Source organism: Momordica charantia, assembly GCF_013281855.1.
Source record: "Momordica charantia cultivar OHB3-1 chromosome 11 unlocalized genomic scaffold, Mcharantia_2.0 BLBB01000011.1, whole genome shotgun sequence".
NCBI lineage: Eukaryota > Viridiplantae > Streptophyta > Magnoliopsida > Cucurbitales > Cucurbitaceae > Momordica > Momordica charantia.
In genome coordinates, this window is record NW_028275159.1 from 2,220,390 (window position 1) to 2,238,595 (window position 18,206).

The window sequence follows — 18,206 nt, forward strand, 5'->3', positions numbered from 1 at the left end:
TGAAAGAATAATTAATTGAATTTATCATTTGGACGGACTACCAAGTACAATAGGAGTAGGGAGTAGGACAAAGGACAAACCAAAGATATTCAAAGCGCGATAAATGGGGTTATAATTTCTACTTTCTTCTATGTACACAAAATCAAATCACCTAAACAAACAAACAAATTGTATTTTCCTTCTTAATTGGAATTTCCCTAAGATTATGAATCTGGGTTTGATTTCAAAGATTTTGAGAAATTTCGATTTTGGGAATCGTCAGTATGCGAGGCTTCTTGAGGGGTAATGGGCTTTGGACCTCGTCGTCGCCGGCGGAGACTAAGAACTCCGGTGACAGTTCCGGTAAGGCCGGGAGGTTGAGGTCGAAGTCGCGGTGGCTCTGCGTGTGGCTCTCCGATGATGTCACGGCGTGGTTGTGGTTGCTGCTGTTGTTGTGGTTATTGCTGTTGTTGTTGCCGATTCCGCCGTCGTAGTGGCAGCGTTTGTGACCGCCCAACGCCTGGCCGGTCGGAAACGATTTGTGGCAAATAGAACACTGGTGGGATTTTCCCCCACCGACGGCGGCGGTGGCGGTGGCGGAAGTGGTGGTTGTGGAGGAAGTTGACTGGTCTTCCCCTGTAGCTGATTTCCTATGGCTGGCTTTGTGGCCACCCAAGGCCTGGTAAGACGAAAACGCCTTGTCGCAGACAGAGCACTTGTAGCTAAGCTTAACGACCGATATGGGCTGAGCCGGAATCGGAACTTCATAGCCAGGGTCAGCTCCGCCGCCACGAGCCAGCATGATGAGACATAGCGCCAAGTACTCTTCCTCTGTGGGTGGGTTGTCGAACCCCCGTGGACGCTTGGTCCTCTTCCGCTTGGACCACGACTCTAACGAATTCAGGCTCGGGTCGTCGTAGTGGAGAGCCGGCGACGGAGTAGTGGGAGAATTTAGAGCTTCCAAAGCCATGGGTCGGTTCTCTGTTTCTGATGATAATCAAACAGCAGAGGAGATGAAGAAGAAGAAGAAAGCAAAGTTGTGATGTGGGGGATTCGGTTGGAATTGGAAGTGTTTTCGAGTGATAAGAGTGAGAGAAAGGGGAGATGGGTTTATAAGGAGGGAGGGAAAAGGACCAAGAAGAGTAAGGAAGTTGCGTGACAAGTGGTGAGAAAGTAAGAGAGATGCCCAAGTTATTATAAAAAAATTAAAAAAAAAAAAAAAGACAACTTTTCTTTTATTTTCTTTTTTAATTTTTGCCCACAAAAGAAAGAAAAAAAGAACTTGAAGGAAGGAAGGAAGGAAGGAGAATATAAATTGGAAGACATCACGTTTGGGTTTGGTTTTGGGCATTTCTTGGTGGCGAAGGAGGACCCAGTTGGGTCAAAATCAAAAAACTTAGAAGAATAAGAAGAAGAGTGGAAGTTGTAAGTAAGTGAGTGAGTGAGTTTTAGAGTTTAAAGAAATCCCCACCATGACCACGCCACTCCCCAAATGGAACAATACCCATTATTGATTATTCCACGTTCAAAGTCAAAATCTAAGCAGTCCCCCTGACCAAGCCCAACCCAACCCAACCCCCAAGGATCTCTCAGCAGCAGCAGCCGGCGTCTTTATTAATTTTCATTTTAAATTTAACTTTGCTACCACCAGATCAGCAGCACAGACTTTAATTTCCGTCTCCAACAAAACTTCCTAACCCAGATTACTTCTCACGCAACGCTGCGCCATGAAATACAATGAATCTAATCTATTATACCCAACCGCCATATTTCTACTTTATTTTATTTTCGCAAGTAATTGGGAATGAGCTGCAATTTCAAACTGAGAGTGAGACGGTGGGTTTAATTTTAATTTTAATTTGTAGATTGGTTTTCTTTTCATTACCTATAAAATCTTTTATATTCATTCCACTGGGATCATGCCGAATTTGACCACACACCTGCACATTGGAACAAATTGTGGATGGGGAGGGGGGAGTTCACTTACTTTTAAAACGTCTAAAAATTGACTTTTTCAACCTCGCTTTGGTAAAACACTCTCCACCGCCATTTCACACCACAAACAACCACCTTCCCAGAAATTCCATCCAAACGCCCCACTTTACCCCTCTCCAAACTTCACTCGGTTATGGGTATTTCCGTAATTTCCAGCTAGAGTAAAGGTAGATTTTACCAATTTTGTACTGGTAAGAGGCGGGGAGTACGTGAAGAGAAAACGTCGTGTCGTAATAGTCGACTGTAGGAAATCTGAAACCAGCAGCCTCTGTGGAATCAGGAGGAAAAAAATAATAAAAATTAAATTCCAAGTAGGATGTGTTGATGACGTAGCCGAGCGGGGTCCATATTTGTGAATCAGAATAAAGATTTACACGTGTTATATAAGTGCTTCGCTGCTGTCACTGCCTACTCATCACTCCATTCTTATCCCTAAAAAACAATAAAATAAAAAACACCAGTTTCTTTTTTTTTCCCCTAGCTTAAAATTATCCAATCCAGTGGGCTTGTTTCACTCATTGTAACACAAAAACAAAAATCCGAGGACAGTTTGGGGATATTGGGTTGAACAAAAGTGCACCCACATCGGGTAAATAAAGAAATAGTAGAAGCGGCACAAAATAAAAGTGTGGGATGGCCGATGGGATTGTGATTCCGGCCGCCGCAGCCACAAGGTGGGCGGCCTCAGCGCTAGCTGCCTGAATTTTAATTGCAAATGGCTTTTCAAATTCTACAACACGTGGGTTTATCTCCTATAATATTCTAACCAACCTTTTCCAAAGACTACACGCAATTCAACTTAAAACTTCCTCTCACCCTTAACACGTAACTAATCAAACTCACATGGAACTCCCAAGAAATTTTCAAATTTGTTGATTGAATTGCCACTTCAGTTTATCACGACTTTAAAGCAAGTAAGTAATCGTGTGCAAAAACAAAATGGTCTTCTCAGGTTTGGATTTGAAAAGGATAAGCTTCAACTTGAAGGGAATGTAATATAAATTTTGAGCCGCGGTCGTATTTTTCTTAGGCTTTGTGTATTGGGCCACAGTGCTTGGTCATTTGATCCACGTGGGGGCCCACTTTTTGGGCACATATGTTGGGCCTGTACTTAATACTGTTATTATAAAGCAATCAAAATTTGTATTTTTATTTTCTAAAATATCGACAAAGTATCTTGAAAATAAAGAAATAAATAAATCCACCCAAATAGAGCTCATTCATGTTTAAGCGATAACTATACAATACAACAATTTACAACCCATCTGTGAAGTTGTTCGTTGCACTTGCACGGCATTTTATTAAATAAAGTCTGTGAAATGAAATGTGTGAAAGGGAAATTAAGCAGAGAGGTTGAGAGTTTGGAGTTGATAATTAATCCATGATATTAATTAGTGTGACAGAGGCAGAGTGGGACATGCCCAATGCCCAACCAATAAATTTAACAGCGTGTTTGGTAACAACATCAAAAAATTTTCAATAGGTACTCCACCGTGTAATATTAATATTAGTAGACCTCACATGATTTTCAATATAATATTAAAGTGTCGAACAATATATAGGAAAAGTTTATATATATTCATAGTTCTGTAAACTTTCTCGTTCAAATCTAATACTGGCAGCTCATAAAAGCAAGTACCAACCATTTCAATATTTTTTGAAAACTATTTCAATATTACAAAAATATCATACTCCTTTTGTTCAATAAAAAACTATTTCAGTACTACAAGAATATCATACTCTTTTTATTTAGTAAATAATTTTTTAATATTGATAAAATTACGTTATTTTTAATACAGCGTTGATAAACGAGTCCTGTACTCTTATGGTGTAGTACCATAAATTTTTTGAGCGGGACTTGGTAGACTCCCTAAAGGTGACACGTGCCCAACAAAGACGAACGCACGTAGGAGTTAGGAGAAGATGACACGAGGGAAAACACGTTTACCGGAATAAAATCCCCTCTCCGTTCTGGCATTCCGATCTGATCCTCTCTCTCCTGCTTTATTATTATTATTATTATTATTATTATTATTTTTTTTGGAGATTTTATTCTGTGGTGCAGGTGCAGTGGGGCGGTGGAATTTTGGAGCAACAAATTAAAACGGGACCAACGAACAAAACCTTATTAACGTTTGTAATTATGCAACAATTTAATTAATTTTTGTTTTTTGTTGTGTGTCCAAACTCCAAAGTCCATTATTATTAAAATTAAAAATGTGGAAACTTGTCTCCATCCAACGCGTGAGATTTAAGCGCCGGAATCTTAGGAGGACGGGTACCGAACCCTAAAGTAAACCCTAAAACCCGATTTTGAGTTCGTGGCTTTGTTCAGGTAATCTCATCTTTCTGTAATAAATCCCCTTCAAAATCTTACAGCTGGATTCTTTCCCTCTCTCTTTTGACATTCTCTCTATCCACCACAAAAAAAAAAAAAAAAAAAAAAGTCTATATCATTAATTTTGTCTTGAATCTCCTTTCATTTTGTAATTTTGTTTCTGTATTGAACTTTTCATTTTACTTTATTTCAAAATTTACTGATGTGGCAAACAAAGTAGTTAGATGAACTCAAAAAACGAAACAAAATAGTTGGATTAATTTAATAGAATAATATACACAAGTTTATATCCATAGAATATTGAAATATTATCCGATGGGACTTCAATGGCTTACTCGAATCCAAATAATTATATGGACTTATAAAACATACTACTATACTAGTACTTGATAATTAATATCTCATGAACTATACTTTTTTTCAAGGTTAAATTTGTAATATTTATTCAATTTTATGATATTAAAATTGAAAATTTTAAGTTAGATTTTACCCGCTAACCTAAATTCAAAGATAGAAATTAAAATTGTTCCTTATTTTCACAGTAAGATCTTGATTTTAAAAATTAAATATATAAAAAAAGCATAAACGAAATAGTTTAATATATACTAGAGACAAAGTTGAAAACAACAATATATAGTAGAAAGTTTATTATTCATTAGTTAGGGTCAGTTCTCACGAACTACAAGAGATGCAAGTTTAAAATAGGTATATTGTTTCGAGATATAATTTTTAAGTACATTTAATAGTATGAAATTGTGAGTCACATTGTTCCAACCTCATTGAATTAATAATATATTTAACAAGTAAAATTACATTTGGGTCCTCTATGATTTTACAACCCAATTAAATCGCCACGTTTTAATTAATTACCATACTGTTGTTTTCCCTTCACTCGTTAAATAAATGTAAAGTGCCCAACTTTATATATTTATATATAAAATGACTTATTTGTCGGACGTTGGGTTGAGTCATATGACACGTGTTGGAATTTAGACCACCAAAAAGTCGTGCCTTAAATAAGGAATATTATTATATTCGAACTTATGGTTGAAAATTGGAAGAATAAAATAAAATAAATAAAAGTTTGCCGATTTTTAAATAGTAGTTAGGACTTAGGGGTTGGGATTATCTCGAAAGTCATTAGGTTGAGTTGTACATCAGTTTACGGGCTAAGTGTTTGATTAAGGTAGTAGCAATGGTTCCAAATTTCAATGTTATCTTCTCTTTATTTTATGCTTTTTATTTACTAATTCTCTCCAATTATTTCATAATATTAAATAATAATTTTATATATTATCGTAGAATTATCAAGAAAGATGATAGCGAAAGATCATCGCTCATAAATGAAACAAGGTCTTCTTCACTAAAAAATTATTATTTATATATTTTTCATCATATTTTCAACCATAGTCAATTGAGTTATTTGTTCAATATAATGTTGTAAATATTGTTTTTAAAATTCATAGATTAGATAGATATAAGCATAAGAACAAAGCTACTTATAATTAATTAACCTAACAAAAGTAGAGAGAACAAATTATTGTTGGGGGTATTTTTGGGTGGGGAAGATAAATTTTAATATAGAGAGGAAAATGTTTTGCAGCCAATAGGAAAATGGGGGGGGGGGGGGGGGGGGGGGGGGGGGGGGGGGGCGGGGGGAAGTTGACCAAAAGAATTAACACTTAAATCTCGATTTTAATTAATCATCTTTCAAGTTTATTTTGTTTCAGTATATGTGAATTTTAAAAGTATGTCTAGTTTAGTGTTTCTAAACCTTTTAAAATATAACTATATTTTTCTTCAAGCTTTAATATATTTATTATGATCCTTGAACTTTTTTCTAATTCACTTATCTCCAAAATACTCTTATCAATACTTAATTTATATCTTAATAATTTATATGATTTCAAAACAGGTATCTACTGGCACATTATATTAGTATACATAGGTAAAGTCACACTGAGTCCATCTGTTGAGCACTTTATGATAGAGTAACTAATTGACAACATCAGCACATATAGATGTTCAATAGTAAATACACTTTACTTATTTTTTTTTATATCAATAACTTACATCTGCACATCCCATAGTTGTTGTACTAAAAAAAAGTAGAGAAATATATTTTAAAAAAAGGCACAATAATTAAAATAACCATTTTGAAAAATCATTTAAAAAATGAAAAAGTTAGTAAACAGACACTTTAAGAGTTGAAAGACTAAAATAAAATTTAAACCAAATTTTAGTTAGGTCAATGTTTAATCCAATAAACTAATCATTAAAGTACTTTTTCTTATTCAAAAGTTAAGTATAATTGCAAAGGAAACAAATGTATCTCGTAGAAGACGCACAAATGAAACAAATAGATACTTGCTAATAAGGCGATAGTAGAGTAACAAGAAAGTCAACAACACAACTAACACTAGCAAGAAAGTAAACAACACAACTAAAAGCAGACAAATAATAAAAGAACACCACACATGACTTATAAAACAAGACACAATATATAACATCTGACCATTTATGGAAACAAATTCTAATAAAGCTTTATCAACTAGAACAAATGCTATCTATAGATGGAGTAGTAGTACGAATATAAACATCACTTTGAAGAAAATGTAAAATAATCAGAATCAAATGATAAACACCTCTATGAATTCTAGAATTACGTTCACAATTATCTCTACTATCTCTACTGTGTACGTCTACGTATGGACGACAACTATTAAACTAACTGCAATTAAAAGCAAAAGTATTGAAGTCTATTTCTACCAATTTTAAAATTAAAAATCAAGGCTTTAGAGACATCAATATGGACAGAAAAAACTTTGGGAGCAAGAGCAAAAGCTAGCTAGGTAATTAAAATTGTGTTCGACGGTTAGAAATGCATGATGTTACATCTCACCACTCGATGAACAAGAACACCATAAACTTGGTTTAATTAATTAAAACCCATCAGAAAATTAGCAGACACAGAACGAGTTTGAAGCTGATATTGTCTGGCTTTTGATTGTACTTTTCAAACAAACTTCAGAAACAATCAGAACTCATCTCCACGATGTATACCCGACATCTTAACTGTATTTATCACTTTATTTTATATCATTACATATATTCCCAAAAAGAAGAATAAAAAAAAAAGAGACCCTCCACGTTCTTTCAATTTTCAACTCTCATCAATATTTAATACATGCTTAATGTTACCTTAATTACTTGTTAATTCAAGCATAACTGCATAAGCAGTGGCTCAGTATCCCCTTCGTTCTTCTCAAGCTGATTTTTTAGTATTATTTTTCCAAAATGTGATTAATTAAGGAGCCTTTGATAATTAGTTAGTTCATCTCGCTAATTTTATTATTTCAAGCCTATGATTGCATGAACTTGGCCAACTCGATCGTACGATTAATTACCCAAATTTATAATTCAGACTATATCCATTTAATGAGCAATGATTGGATTCAAGCCATTTAACTAATTAAAAATCCAAGTCAAAATCTAATTAATTGCATTACACAGCGTATAAAACCCCAGCTTCCAATTCCTCTGCTTTCACCAACACCACAAACTATAATTCGCACTTAAATTTGTACGACGACAAATTTTAGCCATATGGATTGTTTTGGGGAATGGGATTTTTGCAGCTCCATTTTATCACTGGAAGAGCTTGATTTTGCGCCATTTAATAATAGTCCTCCCGCCGGGGCCGATGCTTGGTTTTGTTCTTTGGATTACGCCAATAATTTTGTGGATCAAATTCCTTGTTGTATTGCTGCTGATGATCACTCCATAGCCAGTGGTGGCATTGCCATGGAAGAGATGAAGAATATGGAGTCCATTTTAGTGCAAGAGATGACTGGTTTTTGTGGCCATGATGAACATAGCATTCTCCCAAATCAACTGTTGCACCAAAAAAGGAAATCAAATCTCCCTGCTGATGATGATCACAACAATCTCCACGTCCCCAAAAAGAAGATTCGAACTTCAAACAATGTGAGTAATATAATCTCAATGTGACTAAAACATTAAAATTTGTTGGTTTTAGGGAAGATTTAGCATAGTATTTATATTGTCGTTTCCAATTCAATTAATATTGGTAATCACACATAATTACATGTTTGGGAGTATCATTTTTAGTTAGGTAGAATGGTCTTAGATTTTGTTTTGTAATATCTCTCTACCTTTTTAGTTCTAATATCTTTTCTAAGTTTGTTTCTCCAATTTTTTATCTCTCATCTTATGGAATTTTTCTCTCTAGATTTTGATTTCTGTCTAACTTTTCCTTTCTCTCTATTTTTTTTTTTCAAATTCTCTATTTTTAAACTTGAAATATTAATAATTCAAAATCATTTTTAATTATATCAAAACCACTTGAAAAAGTGTAACCAAACATTAAAATAATTATATAAAAATCACCATTATAAAATCAATTATAATTTAATCTCTTTTGCTCAAATCATCCATTAAAGATCAAGATCATTATCATTTGATTCTTTGTGCTAATTTTTAAAGTCATGGGATGGGTGAACATTAAGAATATGAATAAACAAAATAAATTCCCATAATTTATGAGAAACTTTGGAGTTAGTGGGGATTTCATGTATTTAGAGTTAGAACATAAGGGTCTTCAAACTATTCTAAAATATTATTCTCTCTTAAAAGAGGCGGAGTAATTTGAAGTGTATTCTCTCATGCCGAACCTACTATCCCAGTGACTAAATTAGTACAGTTTACTATAATTTATCCACTTTTGAATGGAGTGGTAATTAACAGTTTTAAAAATTAATTTAGGTACAGAAAACTAGGAAGCCAAATGTGAAGACGATGCAGAAGTTGGGGAGTCGCGGGCGGAAATGCGAAGAAGAAGAGGAAAATGGAGTGTCTGATCATATGAACAGTTACAGCAGTGAAAACTCATCAGAGGATGAAAATGCTTCACAGGAATTAACTAATGGAGGCCATGATCGGGCCGAGGCCGAGCCCCCAAAAGCCAAGACCAGAGCCTCTAGAGGCTCGGCAACTGATCCACAGAGTCTTTACGCAAGGGTATGAACAACCAAAGAAAAAACTTTGATCCATAATTATATTGAACTTTTGGTCTGATTTCACCCCAATTAATATTGCAGAAGAGAAGGGAGAGGATCAACGAGCGGCTCAGAATCCTGCAGAAACTTGTCCCAAATGGAACAAAGGTATAACTTTAATAAATAAGCCAAGTTCATCAACAAATTACTACATTTCATTTTTTCAAATGGAGTTAATTAAAGTTGTGAACTTTTTGATAATGGGTGTTGATAAAATGGATTACTTGACAGGTTGACATTAGCACAATGCTTGAGGAAGCAGTTCATTATGTGAAATTTCTGCAGCTCCAAATAAAGGTATAGACTTCAAATTTGGTCATTGAAATTTGCTAATTAATTATTGATAATTATGTGATCGATATGAGGAATTATTTCTGTTGCAGCTTTTGAGCTCTGATGAGTTGTGGATGTATGCTCCAATCGCTTACAATGGGATGGATATTGGTCTCCAGCAGAGGCTTTCTTCATTTTTATGACGAAACTAAAATTACCCTTTTTTTTTCTTCTTCTTCTTCTTCTTTTTTCTTCTTCTTTTTTTTTTTTTGGTAACATTTCATGTTTCATGACCCTTTTTTTTGTAAATGCACGATCCATATGATAAGAATCTGAATTTATACGGGTTAGAATATCCTGATTAAAAAGTTATGAGTTCGAATCGTCGCTCCCACGTACTTTTGTATTAAAAAATATAAATAAATGTGATACTCATATTGGATTAAATTTAAATGAATCCATAACCTTATGTATTTACAGATTTGTAATATACCAGGAATAATGATACTAACTTAATTGCTTATTAGGTTAAATATGATTGAATCTTGTACTAATATATATATATGATTAAATAATCGAAGAAACAAATAGATTATGGTAAATTAATTAATCAATTAAAAGATAACTAATACTTAGGTCCATCTTCAATTAATTTTAACCAAAATAAAGTATAATAGAACATTTAAAACTACGTATATTTTTATGAAACTACTGGTTAATAAAAATTTAATTTTATAACCGAACATAGCTCAAGTGGTTAAGGCACCTATCTCTTATCTGAATTCAAACCCCCAACCCCACATATTATATCAAAAATAATAAAAATTAAATTTTATAAAAGTTATTTCAATTGATTATTTATATAATATTACCTTTCTAGTGAACATAGACCATGATAAAGTTTATAGAATATGTGTGTTTGATCTATTTGGAACATAATTTATCGATGTTTGAATTTTTCATTCCTTAAAAAATCGTGGTAAACATTTAACATTTGGTTAAATTAAATAAAATAAATAACAACAAATTAAATGAATCAAGATTATAAAAGAAACAATTTTTTATCTGGATATTTTAATTTAAAAGATGATTTAGTCAATGTATTTTAGAATGATAATATTCATATCTTTAAATTAAACAGGTTTCTTAATCAAATAGATATGTCAATTAAAGTTGAACTAACCAAACGAAACTAAATATTAATATGAAATACTGATTCAGTAAGAAAAAAAAAAGAAAGAAAGAAAAATAAAATAAAAGAAATACCGCTGAAAATAATGCCATTTGCTTAAAGAAAAAAAAAGGAACTTGAATTCCTACCCTAACTGTCATAAAAAATTATCAGAGACCGCGCGCGCGTCTTTCTTTCTCGCAGTGGGCCATGGCCTCGGCGGAGCAGCCTCTGAAGAAGCGCAGGAACTACGGACCCTCATCAGAATCGCCGCCACTTCCGCAGTCGGCTCAGCCACCGACACCGCCACCGGAAATCCTAGCGCCGGACCAGACGTCCGCCGCTCCACCGCCTCCTACTCCACCACAGCTGTCCCACGCGGAAATCCTCATCAGAAGGAGGAACAGGGATGAGATTAGAAGTGTCTATGAATGTTATAAGCGAATTAGGTTTTTCCTTTCCCGGAAGGAGAAAGGCGCCCCTACGCCAGATATTGAGCAAGCATATCTTTCTCTCATCACTGCTTCCAGGGGTCAGTGTCCTGTTCTCTTCCTCCTTCTTGGCATTTTATATCATTTCCGGTATTCTAGGACTCAATTTTTATGTTTTAAGTGTCAAATTAGGGTTTCACAACACTTACGATGTGGAGAGGAATGTTGTTGATTTAAACGCTTCTTATGTGTGCCAGAGCCAGAGTCAGAACATAGTACTTCTTTCTGGAGCAAATTATATATTAGAAATCCTTCAAGTACTGTTGAAGAGTTTATAGTTCCAGCTTGTAGATTGCGACCTACGGAATATGGACTAGAAACCAATTAACACGTCCAAAGATTAGATGCGGCTGCTACTTTACACCCCGCATTTTGTTTATTAATTAATCCCAAACGACTTGCAATGACATCAATATGCCTTTGAAATTTGAAACTATATACATGCAGCGGAGTACTATTTCTGATACTTCTTTATTCTTTAAAATGATTTCTCCCGTTAGTTTCCACTAGAATAAGTTATGAAGTCTGTTCAACAATGAATTGAAATGGGAGTATAGACATAGTGGGGAACATCATACTGGTGATCCATGTAGCATTTGACTATAATTTTAGTGTTGGATTTGAATCAGATTGGGAAATGAACGGATGAGAAATTTTTTTGTGAAAAATGAGCCATCTTCAGTTCAAATCTTAACAGCTACTTCTTCCTCCTGGGGCTTTCTCTCACCTATGTTGCAATATGCTTGTTAACTTGCAGGATGCACCAGTGTGAAGCGTATTGTGGCCGACTTCATTCCTCGATATGCATCTCATTGTCCAACTGCCCTTGAAGCTGCAACGAAAGTTATTATCAATATGCACAATCAGAGCTTGGAAATGATAAATAATGGGGAGGATGTTGATAATGTTGCATTTGAGACGGCGAGGGCTTGTATTATTGGTCTAGTTGAGATTTGTGCTGCTGTAATATCTAAGGCACCTACGTCATCTGTCATCAGAGGCATTTGCTTTGCAGTCTTTCAGAATGTTTTCACCTTCCTTATGTCATCTTTTGAGGGTAAAGATATCTTTCAGATTGTAGACAAGGAAGCTCTTAAAATTCAAGATTCTACTGATGTTTTCACTGAGTTAAAGCAGAAATATACTGACGAAAATATTTTGCCGGTGATGAAGCTATCCAAGTTACGTGCTATCAGTCTCCTCTGGCTATTCTTTCATTACCCTAAAAACTTAGCTGCAGCTTGTTTTGAACTTTTCAATATGTCTACCGAGGTAGTTCACAAGGATGGGCTGTATTTTCTAACTCAGATTATACTTGGGCTCGATGATGACATCACCCATCAGTCGGATAAAAGAAGTGACAACAGGACAAGCCCCAAATGCGGCAAGGATGGGGTTAAGGAGCAAATTTCAGTTAGTAGCCACTTCTCTGTTGATGCATTTTCTGCTTCAAGGAACTGCATGTTGAGCTTGGTAATGCTTATGTTTTCTTTCTCTTAATTATTATTATTGACTGTGTCCTTATACATGTAGACAATAATCTTAAAGACTACAGTATCATGGCTGCTCATCTTTGCCTTCACTATAATTTATTTATATCCCGAGGTTGGACTCTTAAAAAGATGCTACGACAATGCCCTGGTTGGGGGGGATTGGTGTTTCATGGTCTTTGTTTCTGTAATTAGAGTGAGACATTATTCTCCTCTTGAATTATTTCAGTCGCATTGCATGAAAAACTTGGAAATTTTAGTTATGTGACCTATAATTATCTAATCAATGACCATAATTGTGTTTGAGCTAGTTATTCATTACATAATTACATTTTATGGAAATAAATCTACAGTAGTATGATCTAACATTTGTCTATCTCCACGAGGAATGAGCAGCAAGTCTTTAATTTCTTGATAAAAATATAGAATTATAGACTATTTATGCTCAATTGTTCAGGCTGGGTTAGAGGAGAGCTGTATCAGAGCTGTCTTCCTAAATCCTAACATACTCAGGAGTTTAATGATGTATTGGAACTTGAAAAATATAATGAACATTTTGGTCGACAAAAATCAGGATATTATGTATAATTCACTTCTGTTTTTCTCTTCAACTTGTGATTGATTGATTACTGTTACACATTAATGCATACTAGGACTCCATGTGTGAAATATATGGTCACCGGTTGAAACTGGGATTATTAACAAATCACTATTTATGGGCCGATTAACTACTTATTTTCTTATTTTCTCTCTCCCTACTCCCTGGAACTCATGAAGGAATAAATTCTTGCATATGGTTCATATTACAAGGCTTTCCTTTTCCCCCCTCATTCATGTATCATTGTACTAGGGGTTCTTGAATGCAGGTACTTGGAAAAGATCAATCATTTCGACACTGGATGTTTACTCAGTATAAGAGGTTCTCTGACTTGCCTTCCTTTAGAGCTTTAACAGATGTAAAATCTGCTCTGGAAGGAATTTTTGAATCATTCTCTGAGTTAATGAACAATGAAGACAGTCAAGTGAATATTGACGAGGAAATTACTGATTCCTTGAAGCATTCTACTCATAATTCATGTGAAATTTCCATTGAACTATCTGATAAAAAGAGAAAGTTGAGACATTGTGATTCCCTTGAAGATGGTGTCAATGACAAACATCGCTCATCAATTCCTCTTGATGGCAAGCACACCACGTGTTCTGATTTTGATACTGGTGGCTTAAGACCCATGGCCTTTGAAGTTCAGGAGCCTGGAGGCTTGCTACATGGCAGCTTGCCCAAGTCCCAGGATGCTAGCAAGCATGATTATTTGTCTTTTGCGAAAACATCATTAGACCCGGAGGGCAATTCATTTGAATGTACAAAGCATTCAGGTGATGTGAATCAAGTTTCAAAGGCTGACCGCAAATTTCCTACCCAGAGAGTGTCTACTGGAGATATCAATAGTGATCTTGTGCCTCCTAGACATCAATCATCAGCAACATGTAGTTCTACCACTTCTCAGAGTTTGTGGTTTTCTGATGGAGATCCATCAGCCATGGAGATCTTCTCTGCTTCTAAACAGCTATGGGTAGGTATTTTAGCCCCTGATGCATCTGAGGGTCATATAAGGTATCAATTTGAGAGGTTTGGTTACATCGAACATTTTTTCTTCTTTCCATTAAAAAGATTTGCATTAGTGGAGTATGGTCACATTATTGATGCCATAAGGGCACGTGAATATATGCGTGGACAATTTCAATGGTGTGTAAAATTCATGGATATTGGTTTAGGTACTAGGGGTTCTACCCACGGGGTTGCAATCGGTTCTAGTTCTCATGTTTATGTTGGAAGTGTTTTGAGCCACTGGTTGAAGGATGAGATTCTGCATGAGACAAGGAAAGTGCTGAACAAGGGTCCATACATGGTCTCTGATCTTAGCAGTGAGGGAGCATTACTGATGGAATTTGAGACTCCTGAAGAAGCTGCAGTTGTAATGACACATCTCAGACAACATCGAAGAGAAAGGAATATTCACTGGCCCCCTTCAAATGCAGGACAGACTAACATCGCCATGCCTTATTTAGATATTGGAAGAACTGCTTGTGCCCATACTCGTGGTAGCATCAGAAGTAACAATCCTGCAAACATGCCAAGTGGTATGGTTGGGTCACCTCATGCTCCCATTGTCCCAGAGAGTCCTAACTTCAGGACAAGAATGTCAGACCTTTCTTCCTTGCTCTATACACTACGTGCAAAATACAACATCAATCAAAACTCAAGTTATTTTGAAAACTACATATCTGGAGGTTGCAACACTTCCATGAGGGAAGAAGACAGAACCCCTACTAGCACTCTCTGGGTTTCTTTCCCGAATTTTAATTCTCCTTTTGTCACTGATGAGGAGTTGATGAACATCTGTAGTCTTGCCATCTCCAATACTGGGTCTGTTGTCAGGTTGACTCGGGCAAGTGTACAGGTGGGCTGTGGTTGGTTTATTGAGTGCAGCAGTGTAGATGCTGCAATCACTGTCTTGAAGAATCTCCGTGGTTGTCCTGGAATTTTCCTTCGAATAGAATTCAGGTTTTTCCCACCTTAACTTTCTCACGTTTTGTTTTTGTAGAAGATCTTCTCGTCATGTTTCAGGAGCTGTTGGTTTTATATATTATTCCTCCTGCCCCTGGAATGTTCTTTTGTTCTTGTGTTAATATATCTTCTTTTGTCTCTTATCCACATAAAAATATTATTCTGTGGTTGTCCTCGAATTTTCCTTTGCAGTATTGAGGTCCCCCCTCTCCTACATTTAAGTTCTACTTGCGAGAACCTTAGATCATATTCTTAAAGAATTTAAGATATTTTTATCATGTTTAGTCAGCTGTTACTTCTTAAATTCAGTTACACTCGGCTGTCTTCTATTTTGCATCTTTTCTTACTCCTACATTATCTGCTGTTCAGGTTGCATTTAGCCTGTCATTAAAGTATTTCTTCTGTATTTGAACAGTATACCCGGAAGGTTCCATACTACACCTTTTCTGAGGAACCACGATAGTTGTGCTATGGAGCATCCATCTCCTAGAGTAATACATGAGAATCATCCAATAGCTCAGCAAGGTGGATATTCATATCAATCCAACTGGGCTCCTAGTCATGCAGAGATTCCTGAAGTAGGGGTCAGAAAGACTGATGCTTATGAAAAAAACCTACTGATAGATCATCCACAAGGTGATATCTACTGTTGGTGACTTTCCTTTTTTTTTCCTTCCCCCTTCCCCATTATATGCTGTTTAACTGCAAAAATAAAAAAATGATGGACATCATTTAAAGTTACTGCTTCTTGTATTTGTATTTAGTTAGTAGTTTAATATTCTATTTAGGTGGACACATGGTGTCTGGAAGCATTCCATGCTTGCCCATATCAACAATGGGGCCTCCCGCTCCACCTCCTCCACCACAGATTCAGCCACCTCCATTTGTGCGATCTCCATACCCTCCTCCAAATGGTTCTTGGGATGCAAGGGGTTTAAATCATCCTTTGCCCTTAAATCCAATATCACCAAGTGTTATGCCTAATACTTTTCCGGGTAGTTCTGTTGCATGCCCTCCCTTTTTACCTGCTTCTGTGACACCTCTTGCTCAGATACAGGGAACTTCAATGCCGCAGCATCTAGATCATGTTTTTCCCCATCTGGCTCCACCACTAATATCATCTCTACCACCTCCCCAGCCCGAGAGGCTTCCTCCCATGCCTCCATCTCCACCACCTTTGCCTCACTCACAACCACCTAATATTCCTCCTCCACCCAGTTCTCCTCCACCTCCACCTCAACCCTTAGCTTCTACAGGAACAAGTGAAGTTGAAAGTTGCAGCCAGCATATTCAGTATCAATGGCAAGGAGCACTGTGTAAAAGCGGGGTTCAGTACTGTACGATTTATGCAAAAAGAGTGGATTCACATACTTGCAAATATTTGAATGCTGGTGCAGAACCCATTGAGTAAAGACCCTGTCCCTTTTCCTCTTCAATTTCAGCTGCTGGTTTCTTCTCCTTACATCTGCTGCTGCTGATATTTTACTTAAATTGTTGGTGCAGGTGGCCGGCAAAATTGGATATGACCAAACGCACGGATTTTAGGCATGTGAAGTCGACATTCACTAGCAGTTCACCAAATAAAGCAAGTACCTCATTCTTAAGATAAAAAGAAGCTCACTGGAGCTTATGATAGCTCCTCTTTCTGTTGCAAATATGTCGCAGACTTGGTCTAGATCTAGTAGATGCAAAGCCGTTTTTCATCCCCTTATTAATTCTCGCATTTCTCTAGCCATTTAGTGCTTATTTTAATGGTTTCCCATCTTAATTTTTTCTTTACAGAGGGAGATATGTCAGCTTATCCCATCTTCTGGTGGAGACCATAAAGGAGTAAGTAGACCTTTGCGTTTTAAATTTGTCTCGTTTTCTTTAGTTCTTTGGAAAAAGGTTTATTCCCACTAGTGGCATATCCTTGGAGGTTATAGTAGCTATTTCAAATAATTGATCTCTGTTTTCTAACCGGTGCCTCGACAGAAAATATGTTTACTATTTGCATTTTGCATGCAATGCATGTTTGCCACTTGAATGTTTAGGAGGAACAGACATGGCTACAGGCTACCTTTATTCTACATTTTAAAAATTATTCGCTGTTATTTTGGCAGTTCCAAGATTTTGTGTCATATTTGAAGCAGAGGGATTGTGCCGGAGTAATAAAGATTCCGGCCACCAAATCCCTATGGACAAGGCTTCTCTTCATACTTCCATATTCACAGGAATCGTGTTCTCTGTTCTCAATTCCACCAGGTCCATCAGATAGCCTGATTGCCTTGGTTCTTCCCAAAGAAACGAACTTCGAATGGGTTTGATTATGGTTGCTCGCAATCTTGTGCCAAATGGGAAATGAAGAGTATAATACGACACCACGCCTATTGCTGTCATCATGTTTGTGCGCTAGATGAGAGTATGTTAATATTGTACGAAACATACAAATTTTGACTCTCTTTGTTAGGAATTTCACTCAAGGTGGCAACTTTTTTCAAAATAGATGACCTTTCACTTCTTTTTTTTTTCTTTTTGTTATTATTATACGTGGGTGGAAATTCGAACTTACAATTTTTGGTCAAGAATATATGTTTTAATCAATTAAGCTAGGTTCACGGTTTAGGTTGGTTCCTTTCGTGTTCACCTTAACTTTGTTCAAGCAGAATTGAAAAGAATTTTGGAAACTGATGAAATTAAATAATGGTCATTTGTTGACAAGGTGATTTAACTTTTTTTTAGGAAAAGCGATACAGGTCGAATCAGTTCTAGACATGAAAAGTAAAGATTGTGGGAGTTTAATAATGTGTAAAGCTTATGTATACAGTAGCATGTATTTACAATGT

At 36.0% G+C, this 18,206-nt stretch overlaps 3 protein-coding genes across 4 annotated transcripts; 2 read left to right on the top strand and 1 right to left on the bottom strand.

Moving 5' to 3' along the window:
* Nucleotides 1–1,125, bottom strand: LOC111004789 (zinc finger protein ZAT10). Its single transcript, XM_022276011.2, has one exon. The coding sequence runs from the start codon at nucleotides 947–949 to the stop codon at nucleotides 224–226; it is 726 nt and encodes a 241-aa protein (XP_022131703.1). The 5' UTR covers nucleotides 950–1,125; the 3' UTR covers nucleotides 1–223.
* Nucleotides 1,126–7,820: 6,695 nt separating this feature from the next.
* RSL4 (root hair defective 6-like 4) lies at nucleotides 7,821–10,000 on the top strand. Of its 2 annotated transcripts, none has more exons than XM_022284643.2 (5): nucleotides 7,821–8,299; nucleotides 9,098–9,352; nucleotides 9,433–9,498; nucleotides 9,622–9,687; nucleotides 9,774–10,000. In XM_022284643.2, exons 1-5 carry the CDS (start codon nucleotides 7,919–7,921, stop codon nucleotides 9,864–9,866), a joined length of 861 nt encoding a protein of 286 aa, XP_022140335.1. In that variant the 5' UTR covers nucleotides 7,821–7,918; the 3' UTR covers nucleotides 9,867–10,000. The 2 variants fall into 2 exon arrangements, with proteins under 2 accessions (XP_022140335.1, XP_022140343.1); XM_022284651.2 differs by having other exon boundaries at nucleotides 9,104–9,352.
* A 965-nt stretch (nucleotides 10,001–10,965) lies between these two features.
* Nucleotides 10,966–17,863, top strand: LOC111010994 (nucleic acid binding protein). Its single transcript, XM_022284602.2, has 8 exons — nucleotides 10,966–11,366; nucleotides 12,083–12,798; nucleotides 13,682–15,378; nucleotides 15,797–16,017; nucleotides 16,170–16,788; nucleotides 16,885–16,966; nucleotides 17,164–17,211; nucleotides 17,484–17,863. The coding sequence occupies exons 1-8, from the start codon at nucleotides 11,045–11,047 to the stop codon at nucleotides 17,685–17,687; spliced, it is 3,909 nt and encodes a 1,302-aa protein (XP_022140294.1). The 5' UTR covers nucleotides 10,966–11,044; the 3' UTR covers nucleotides 17,688–17,863.
* Nucleotides 17,864–18,206: the final 343 nt, after the last annotated feature.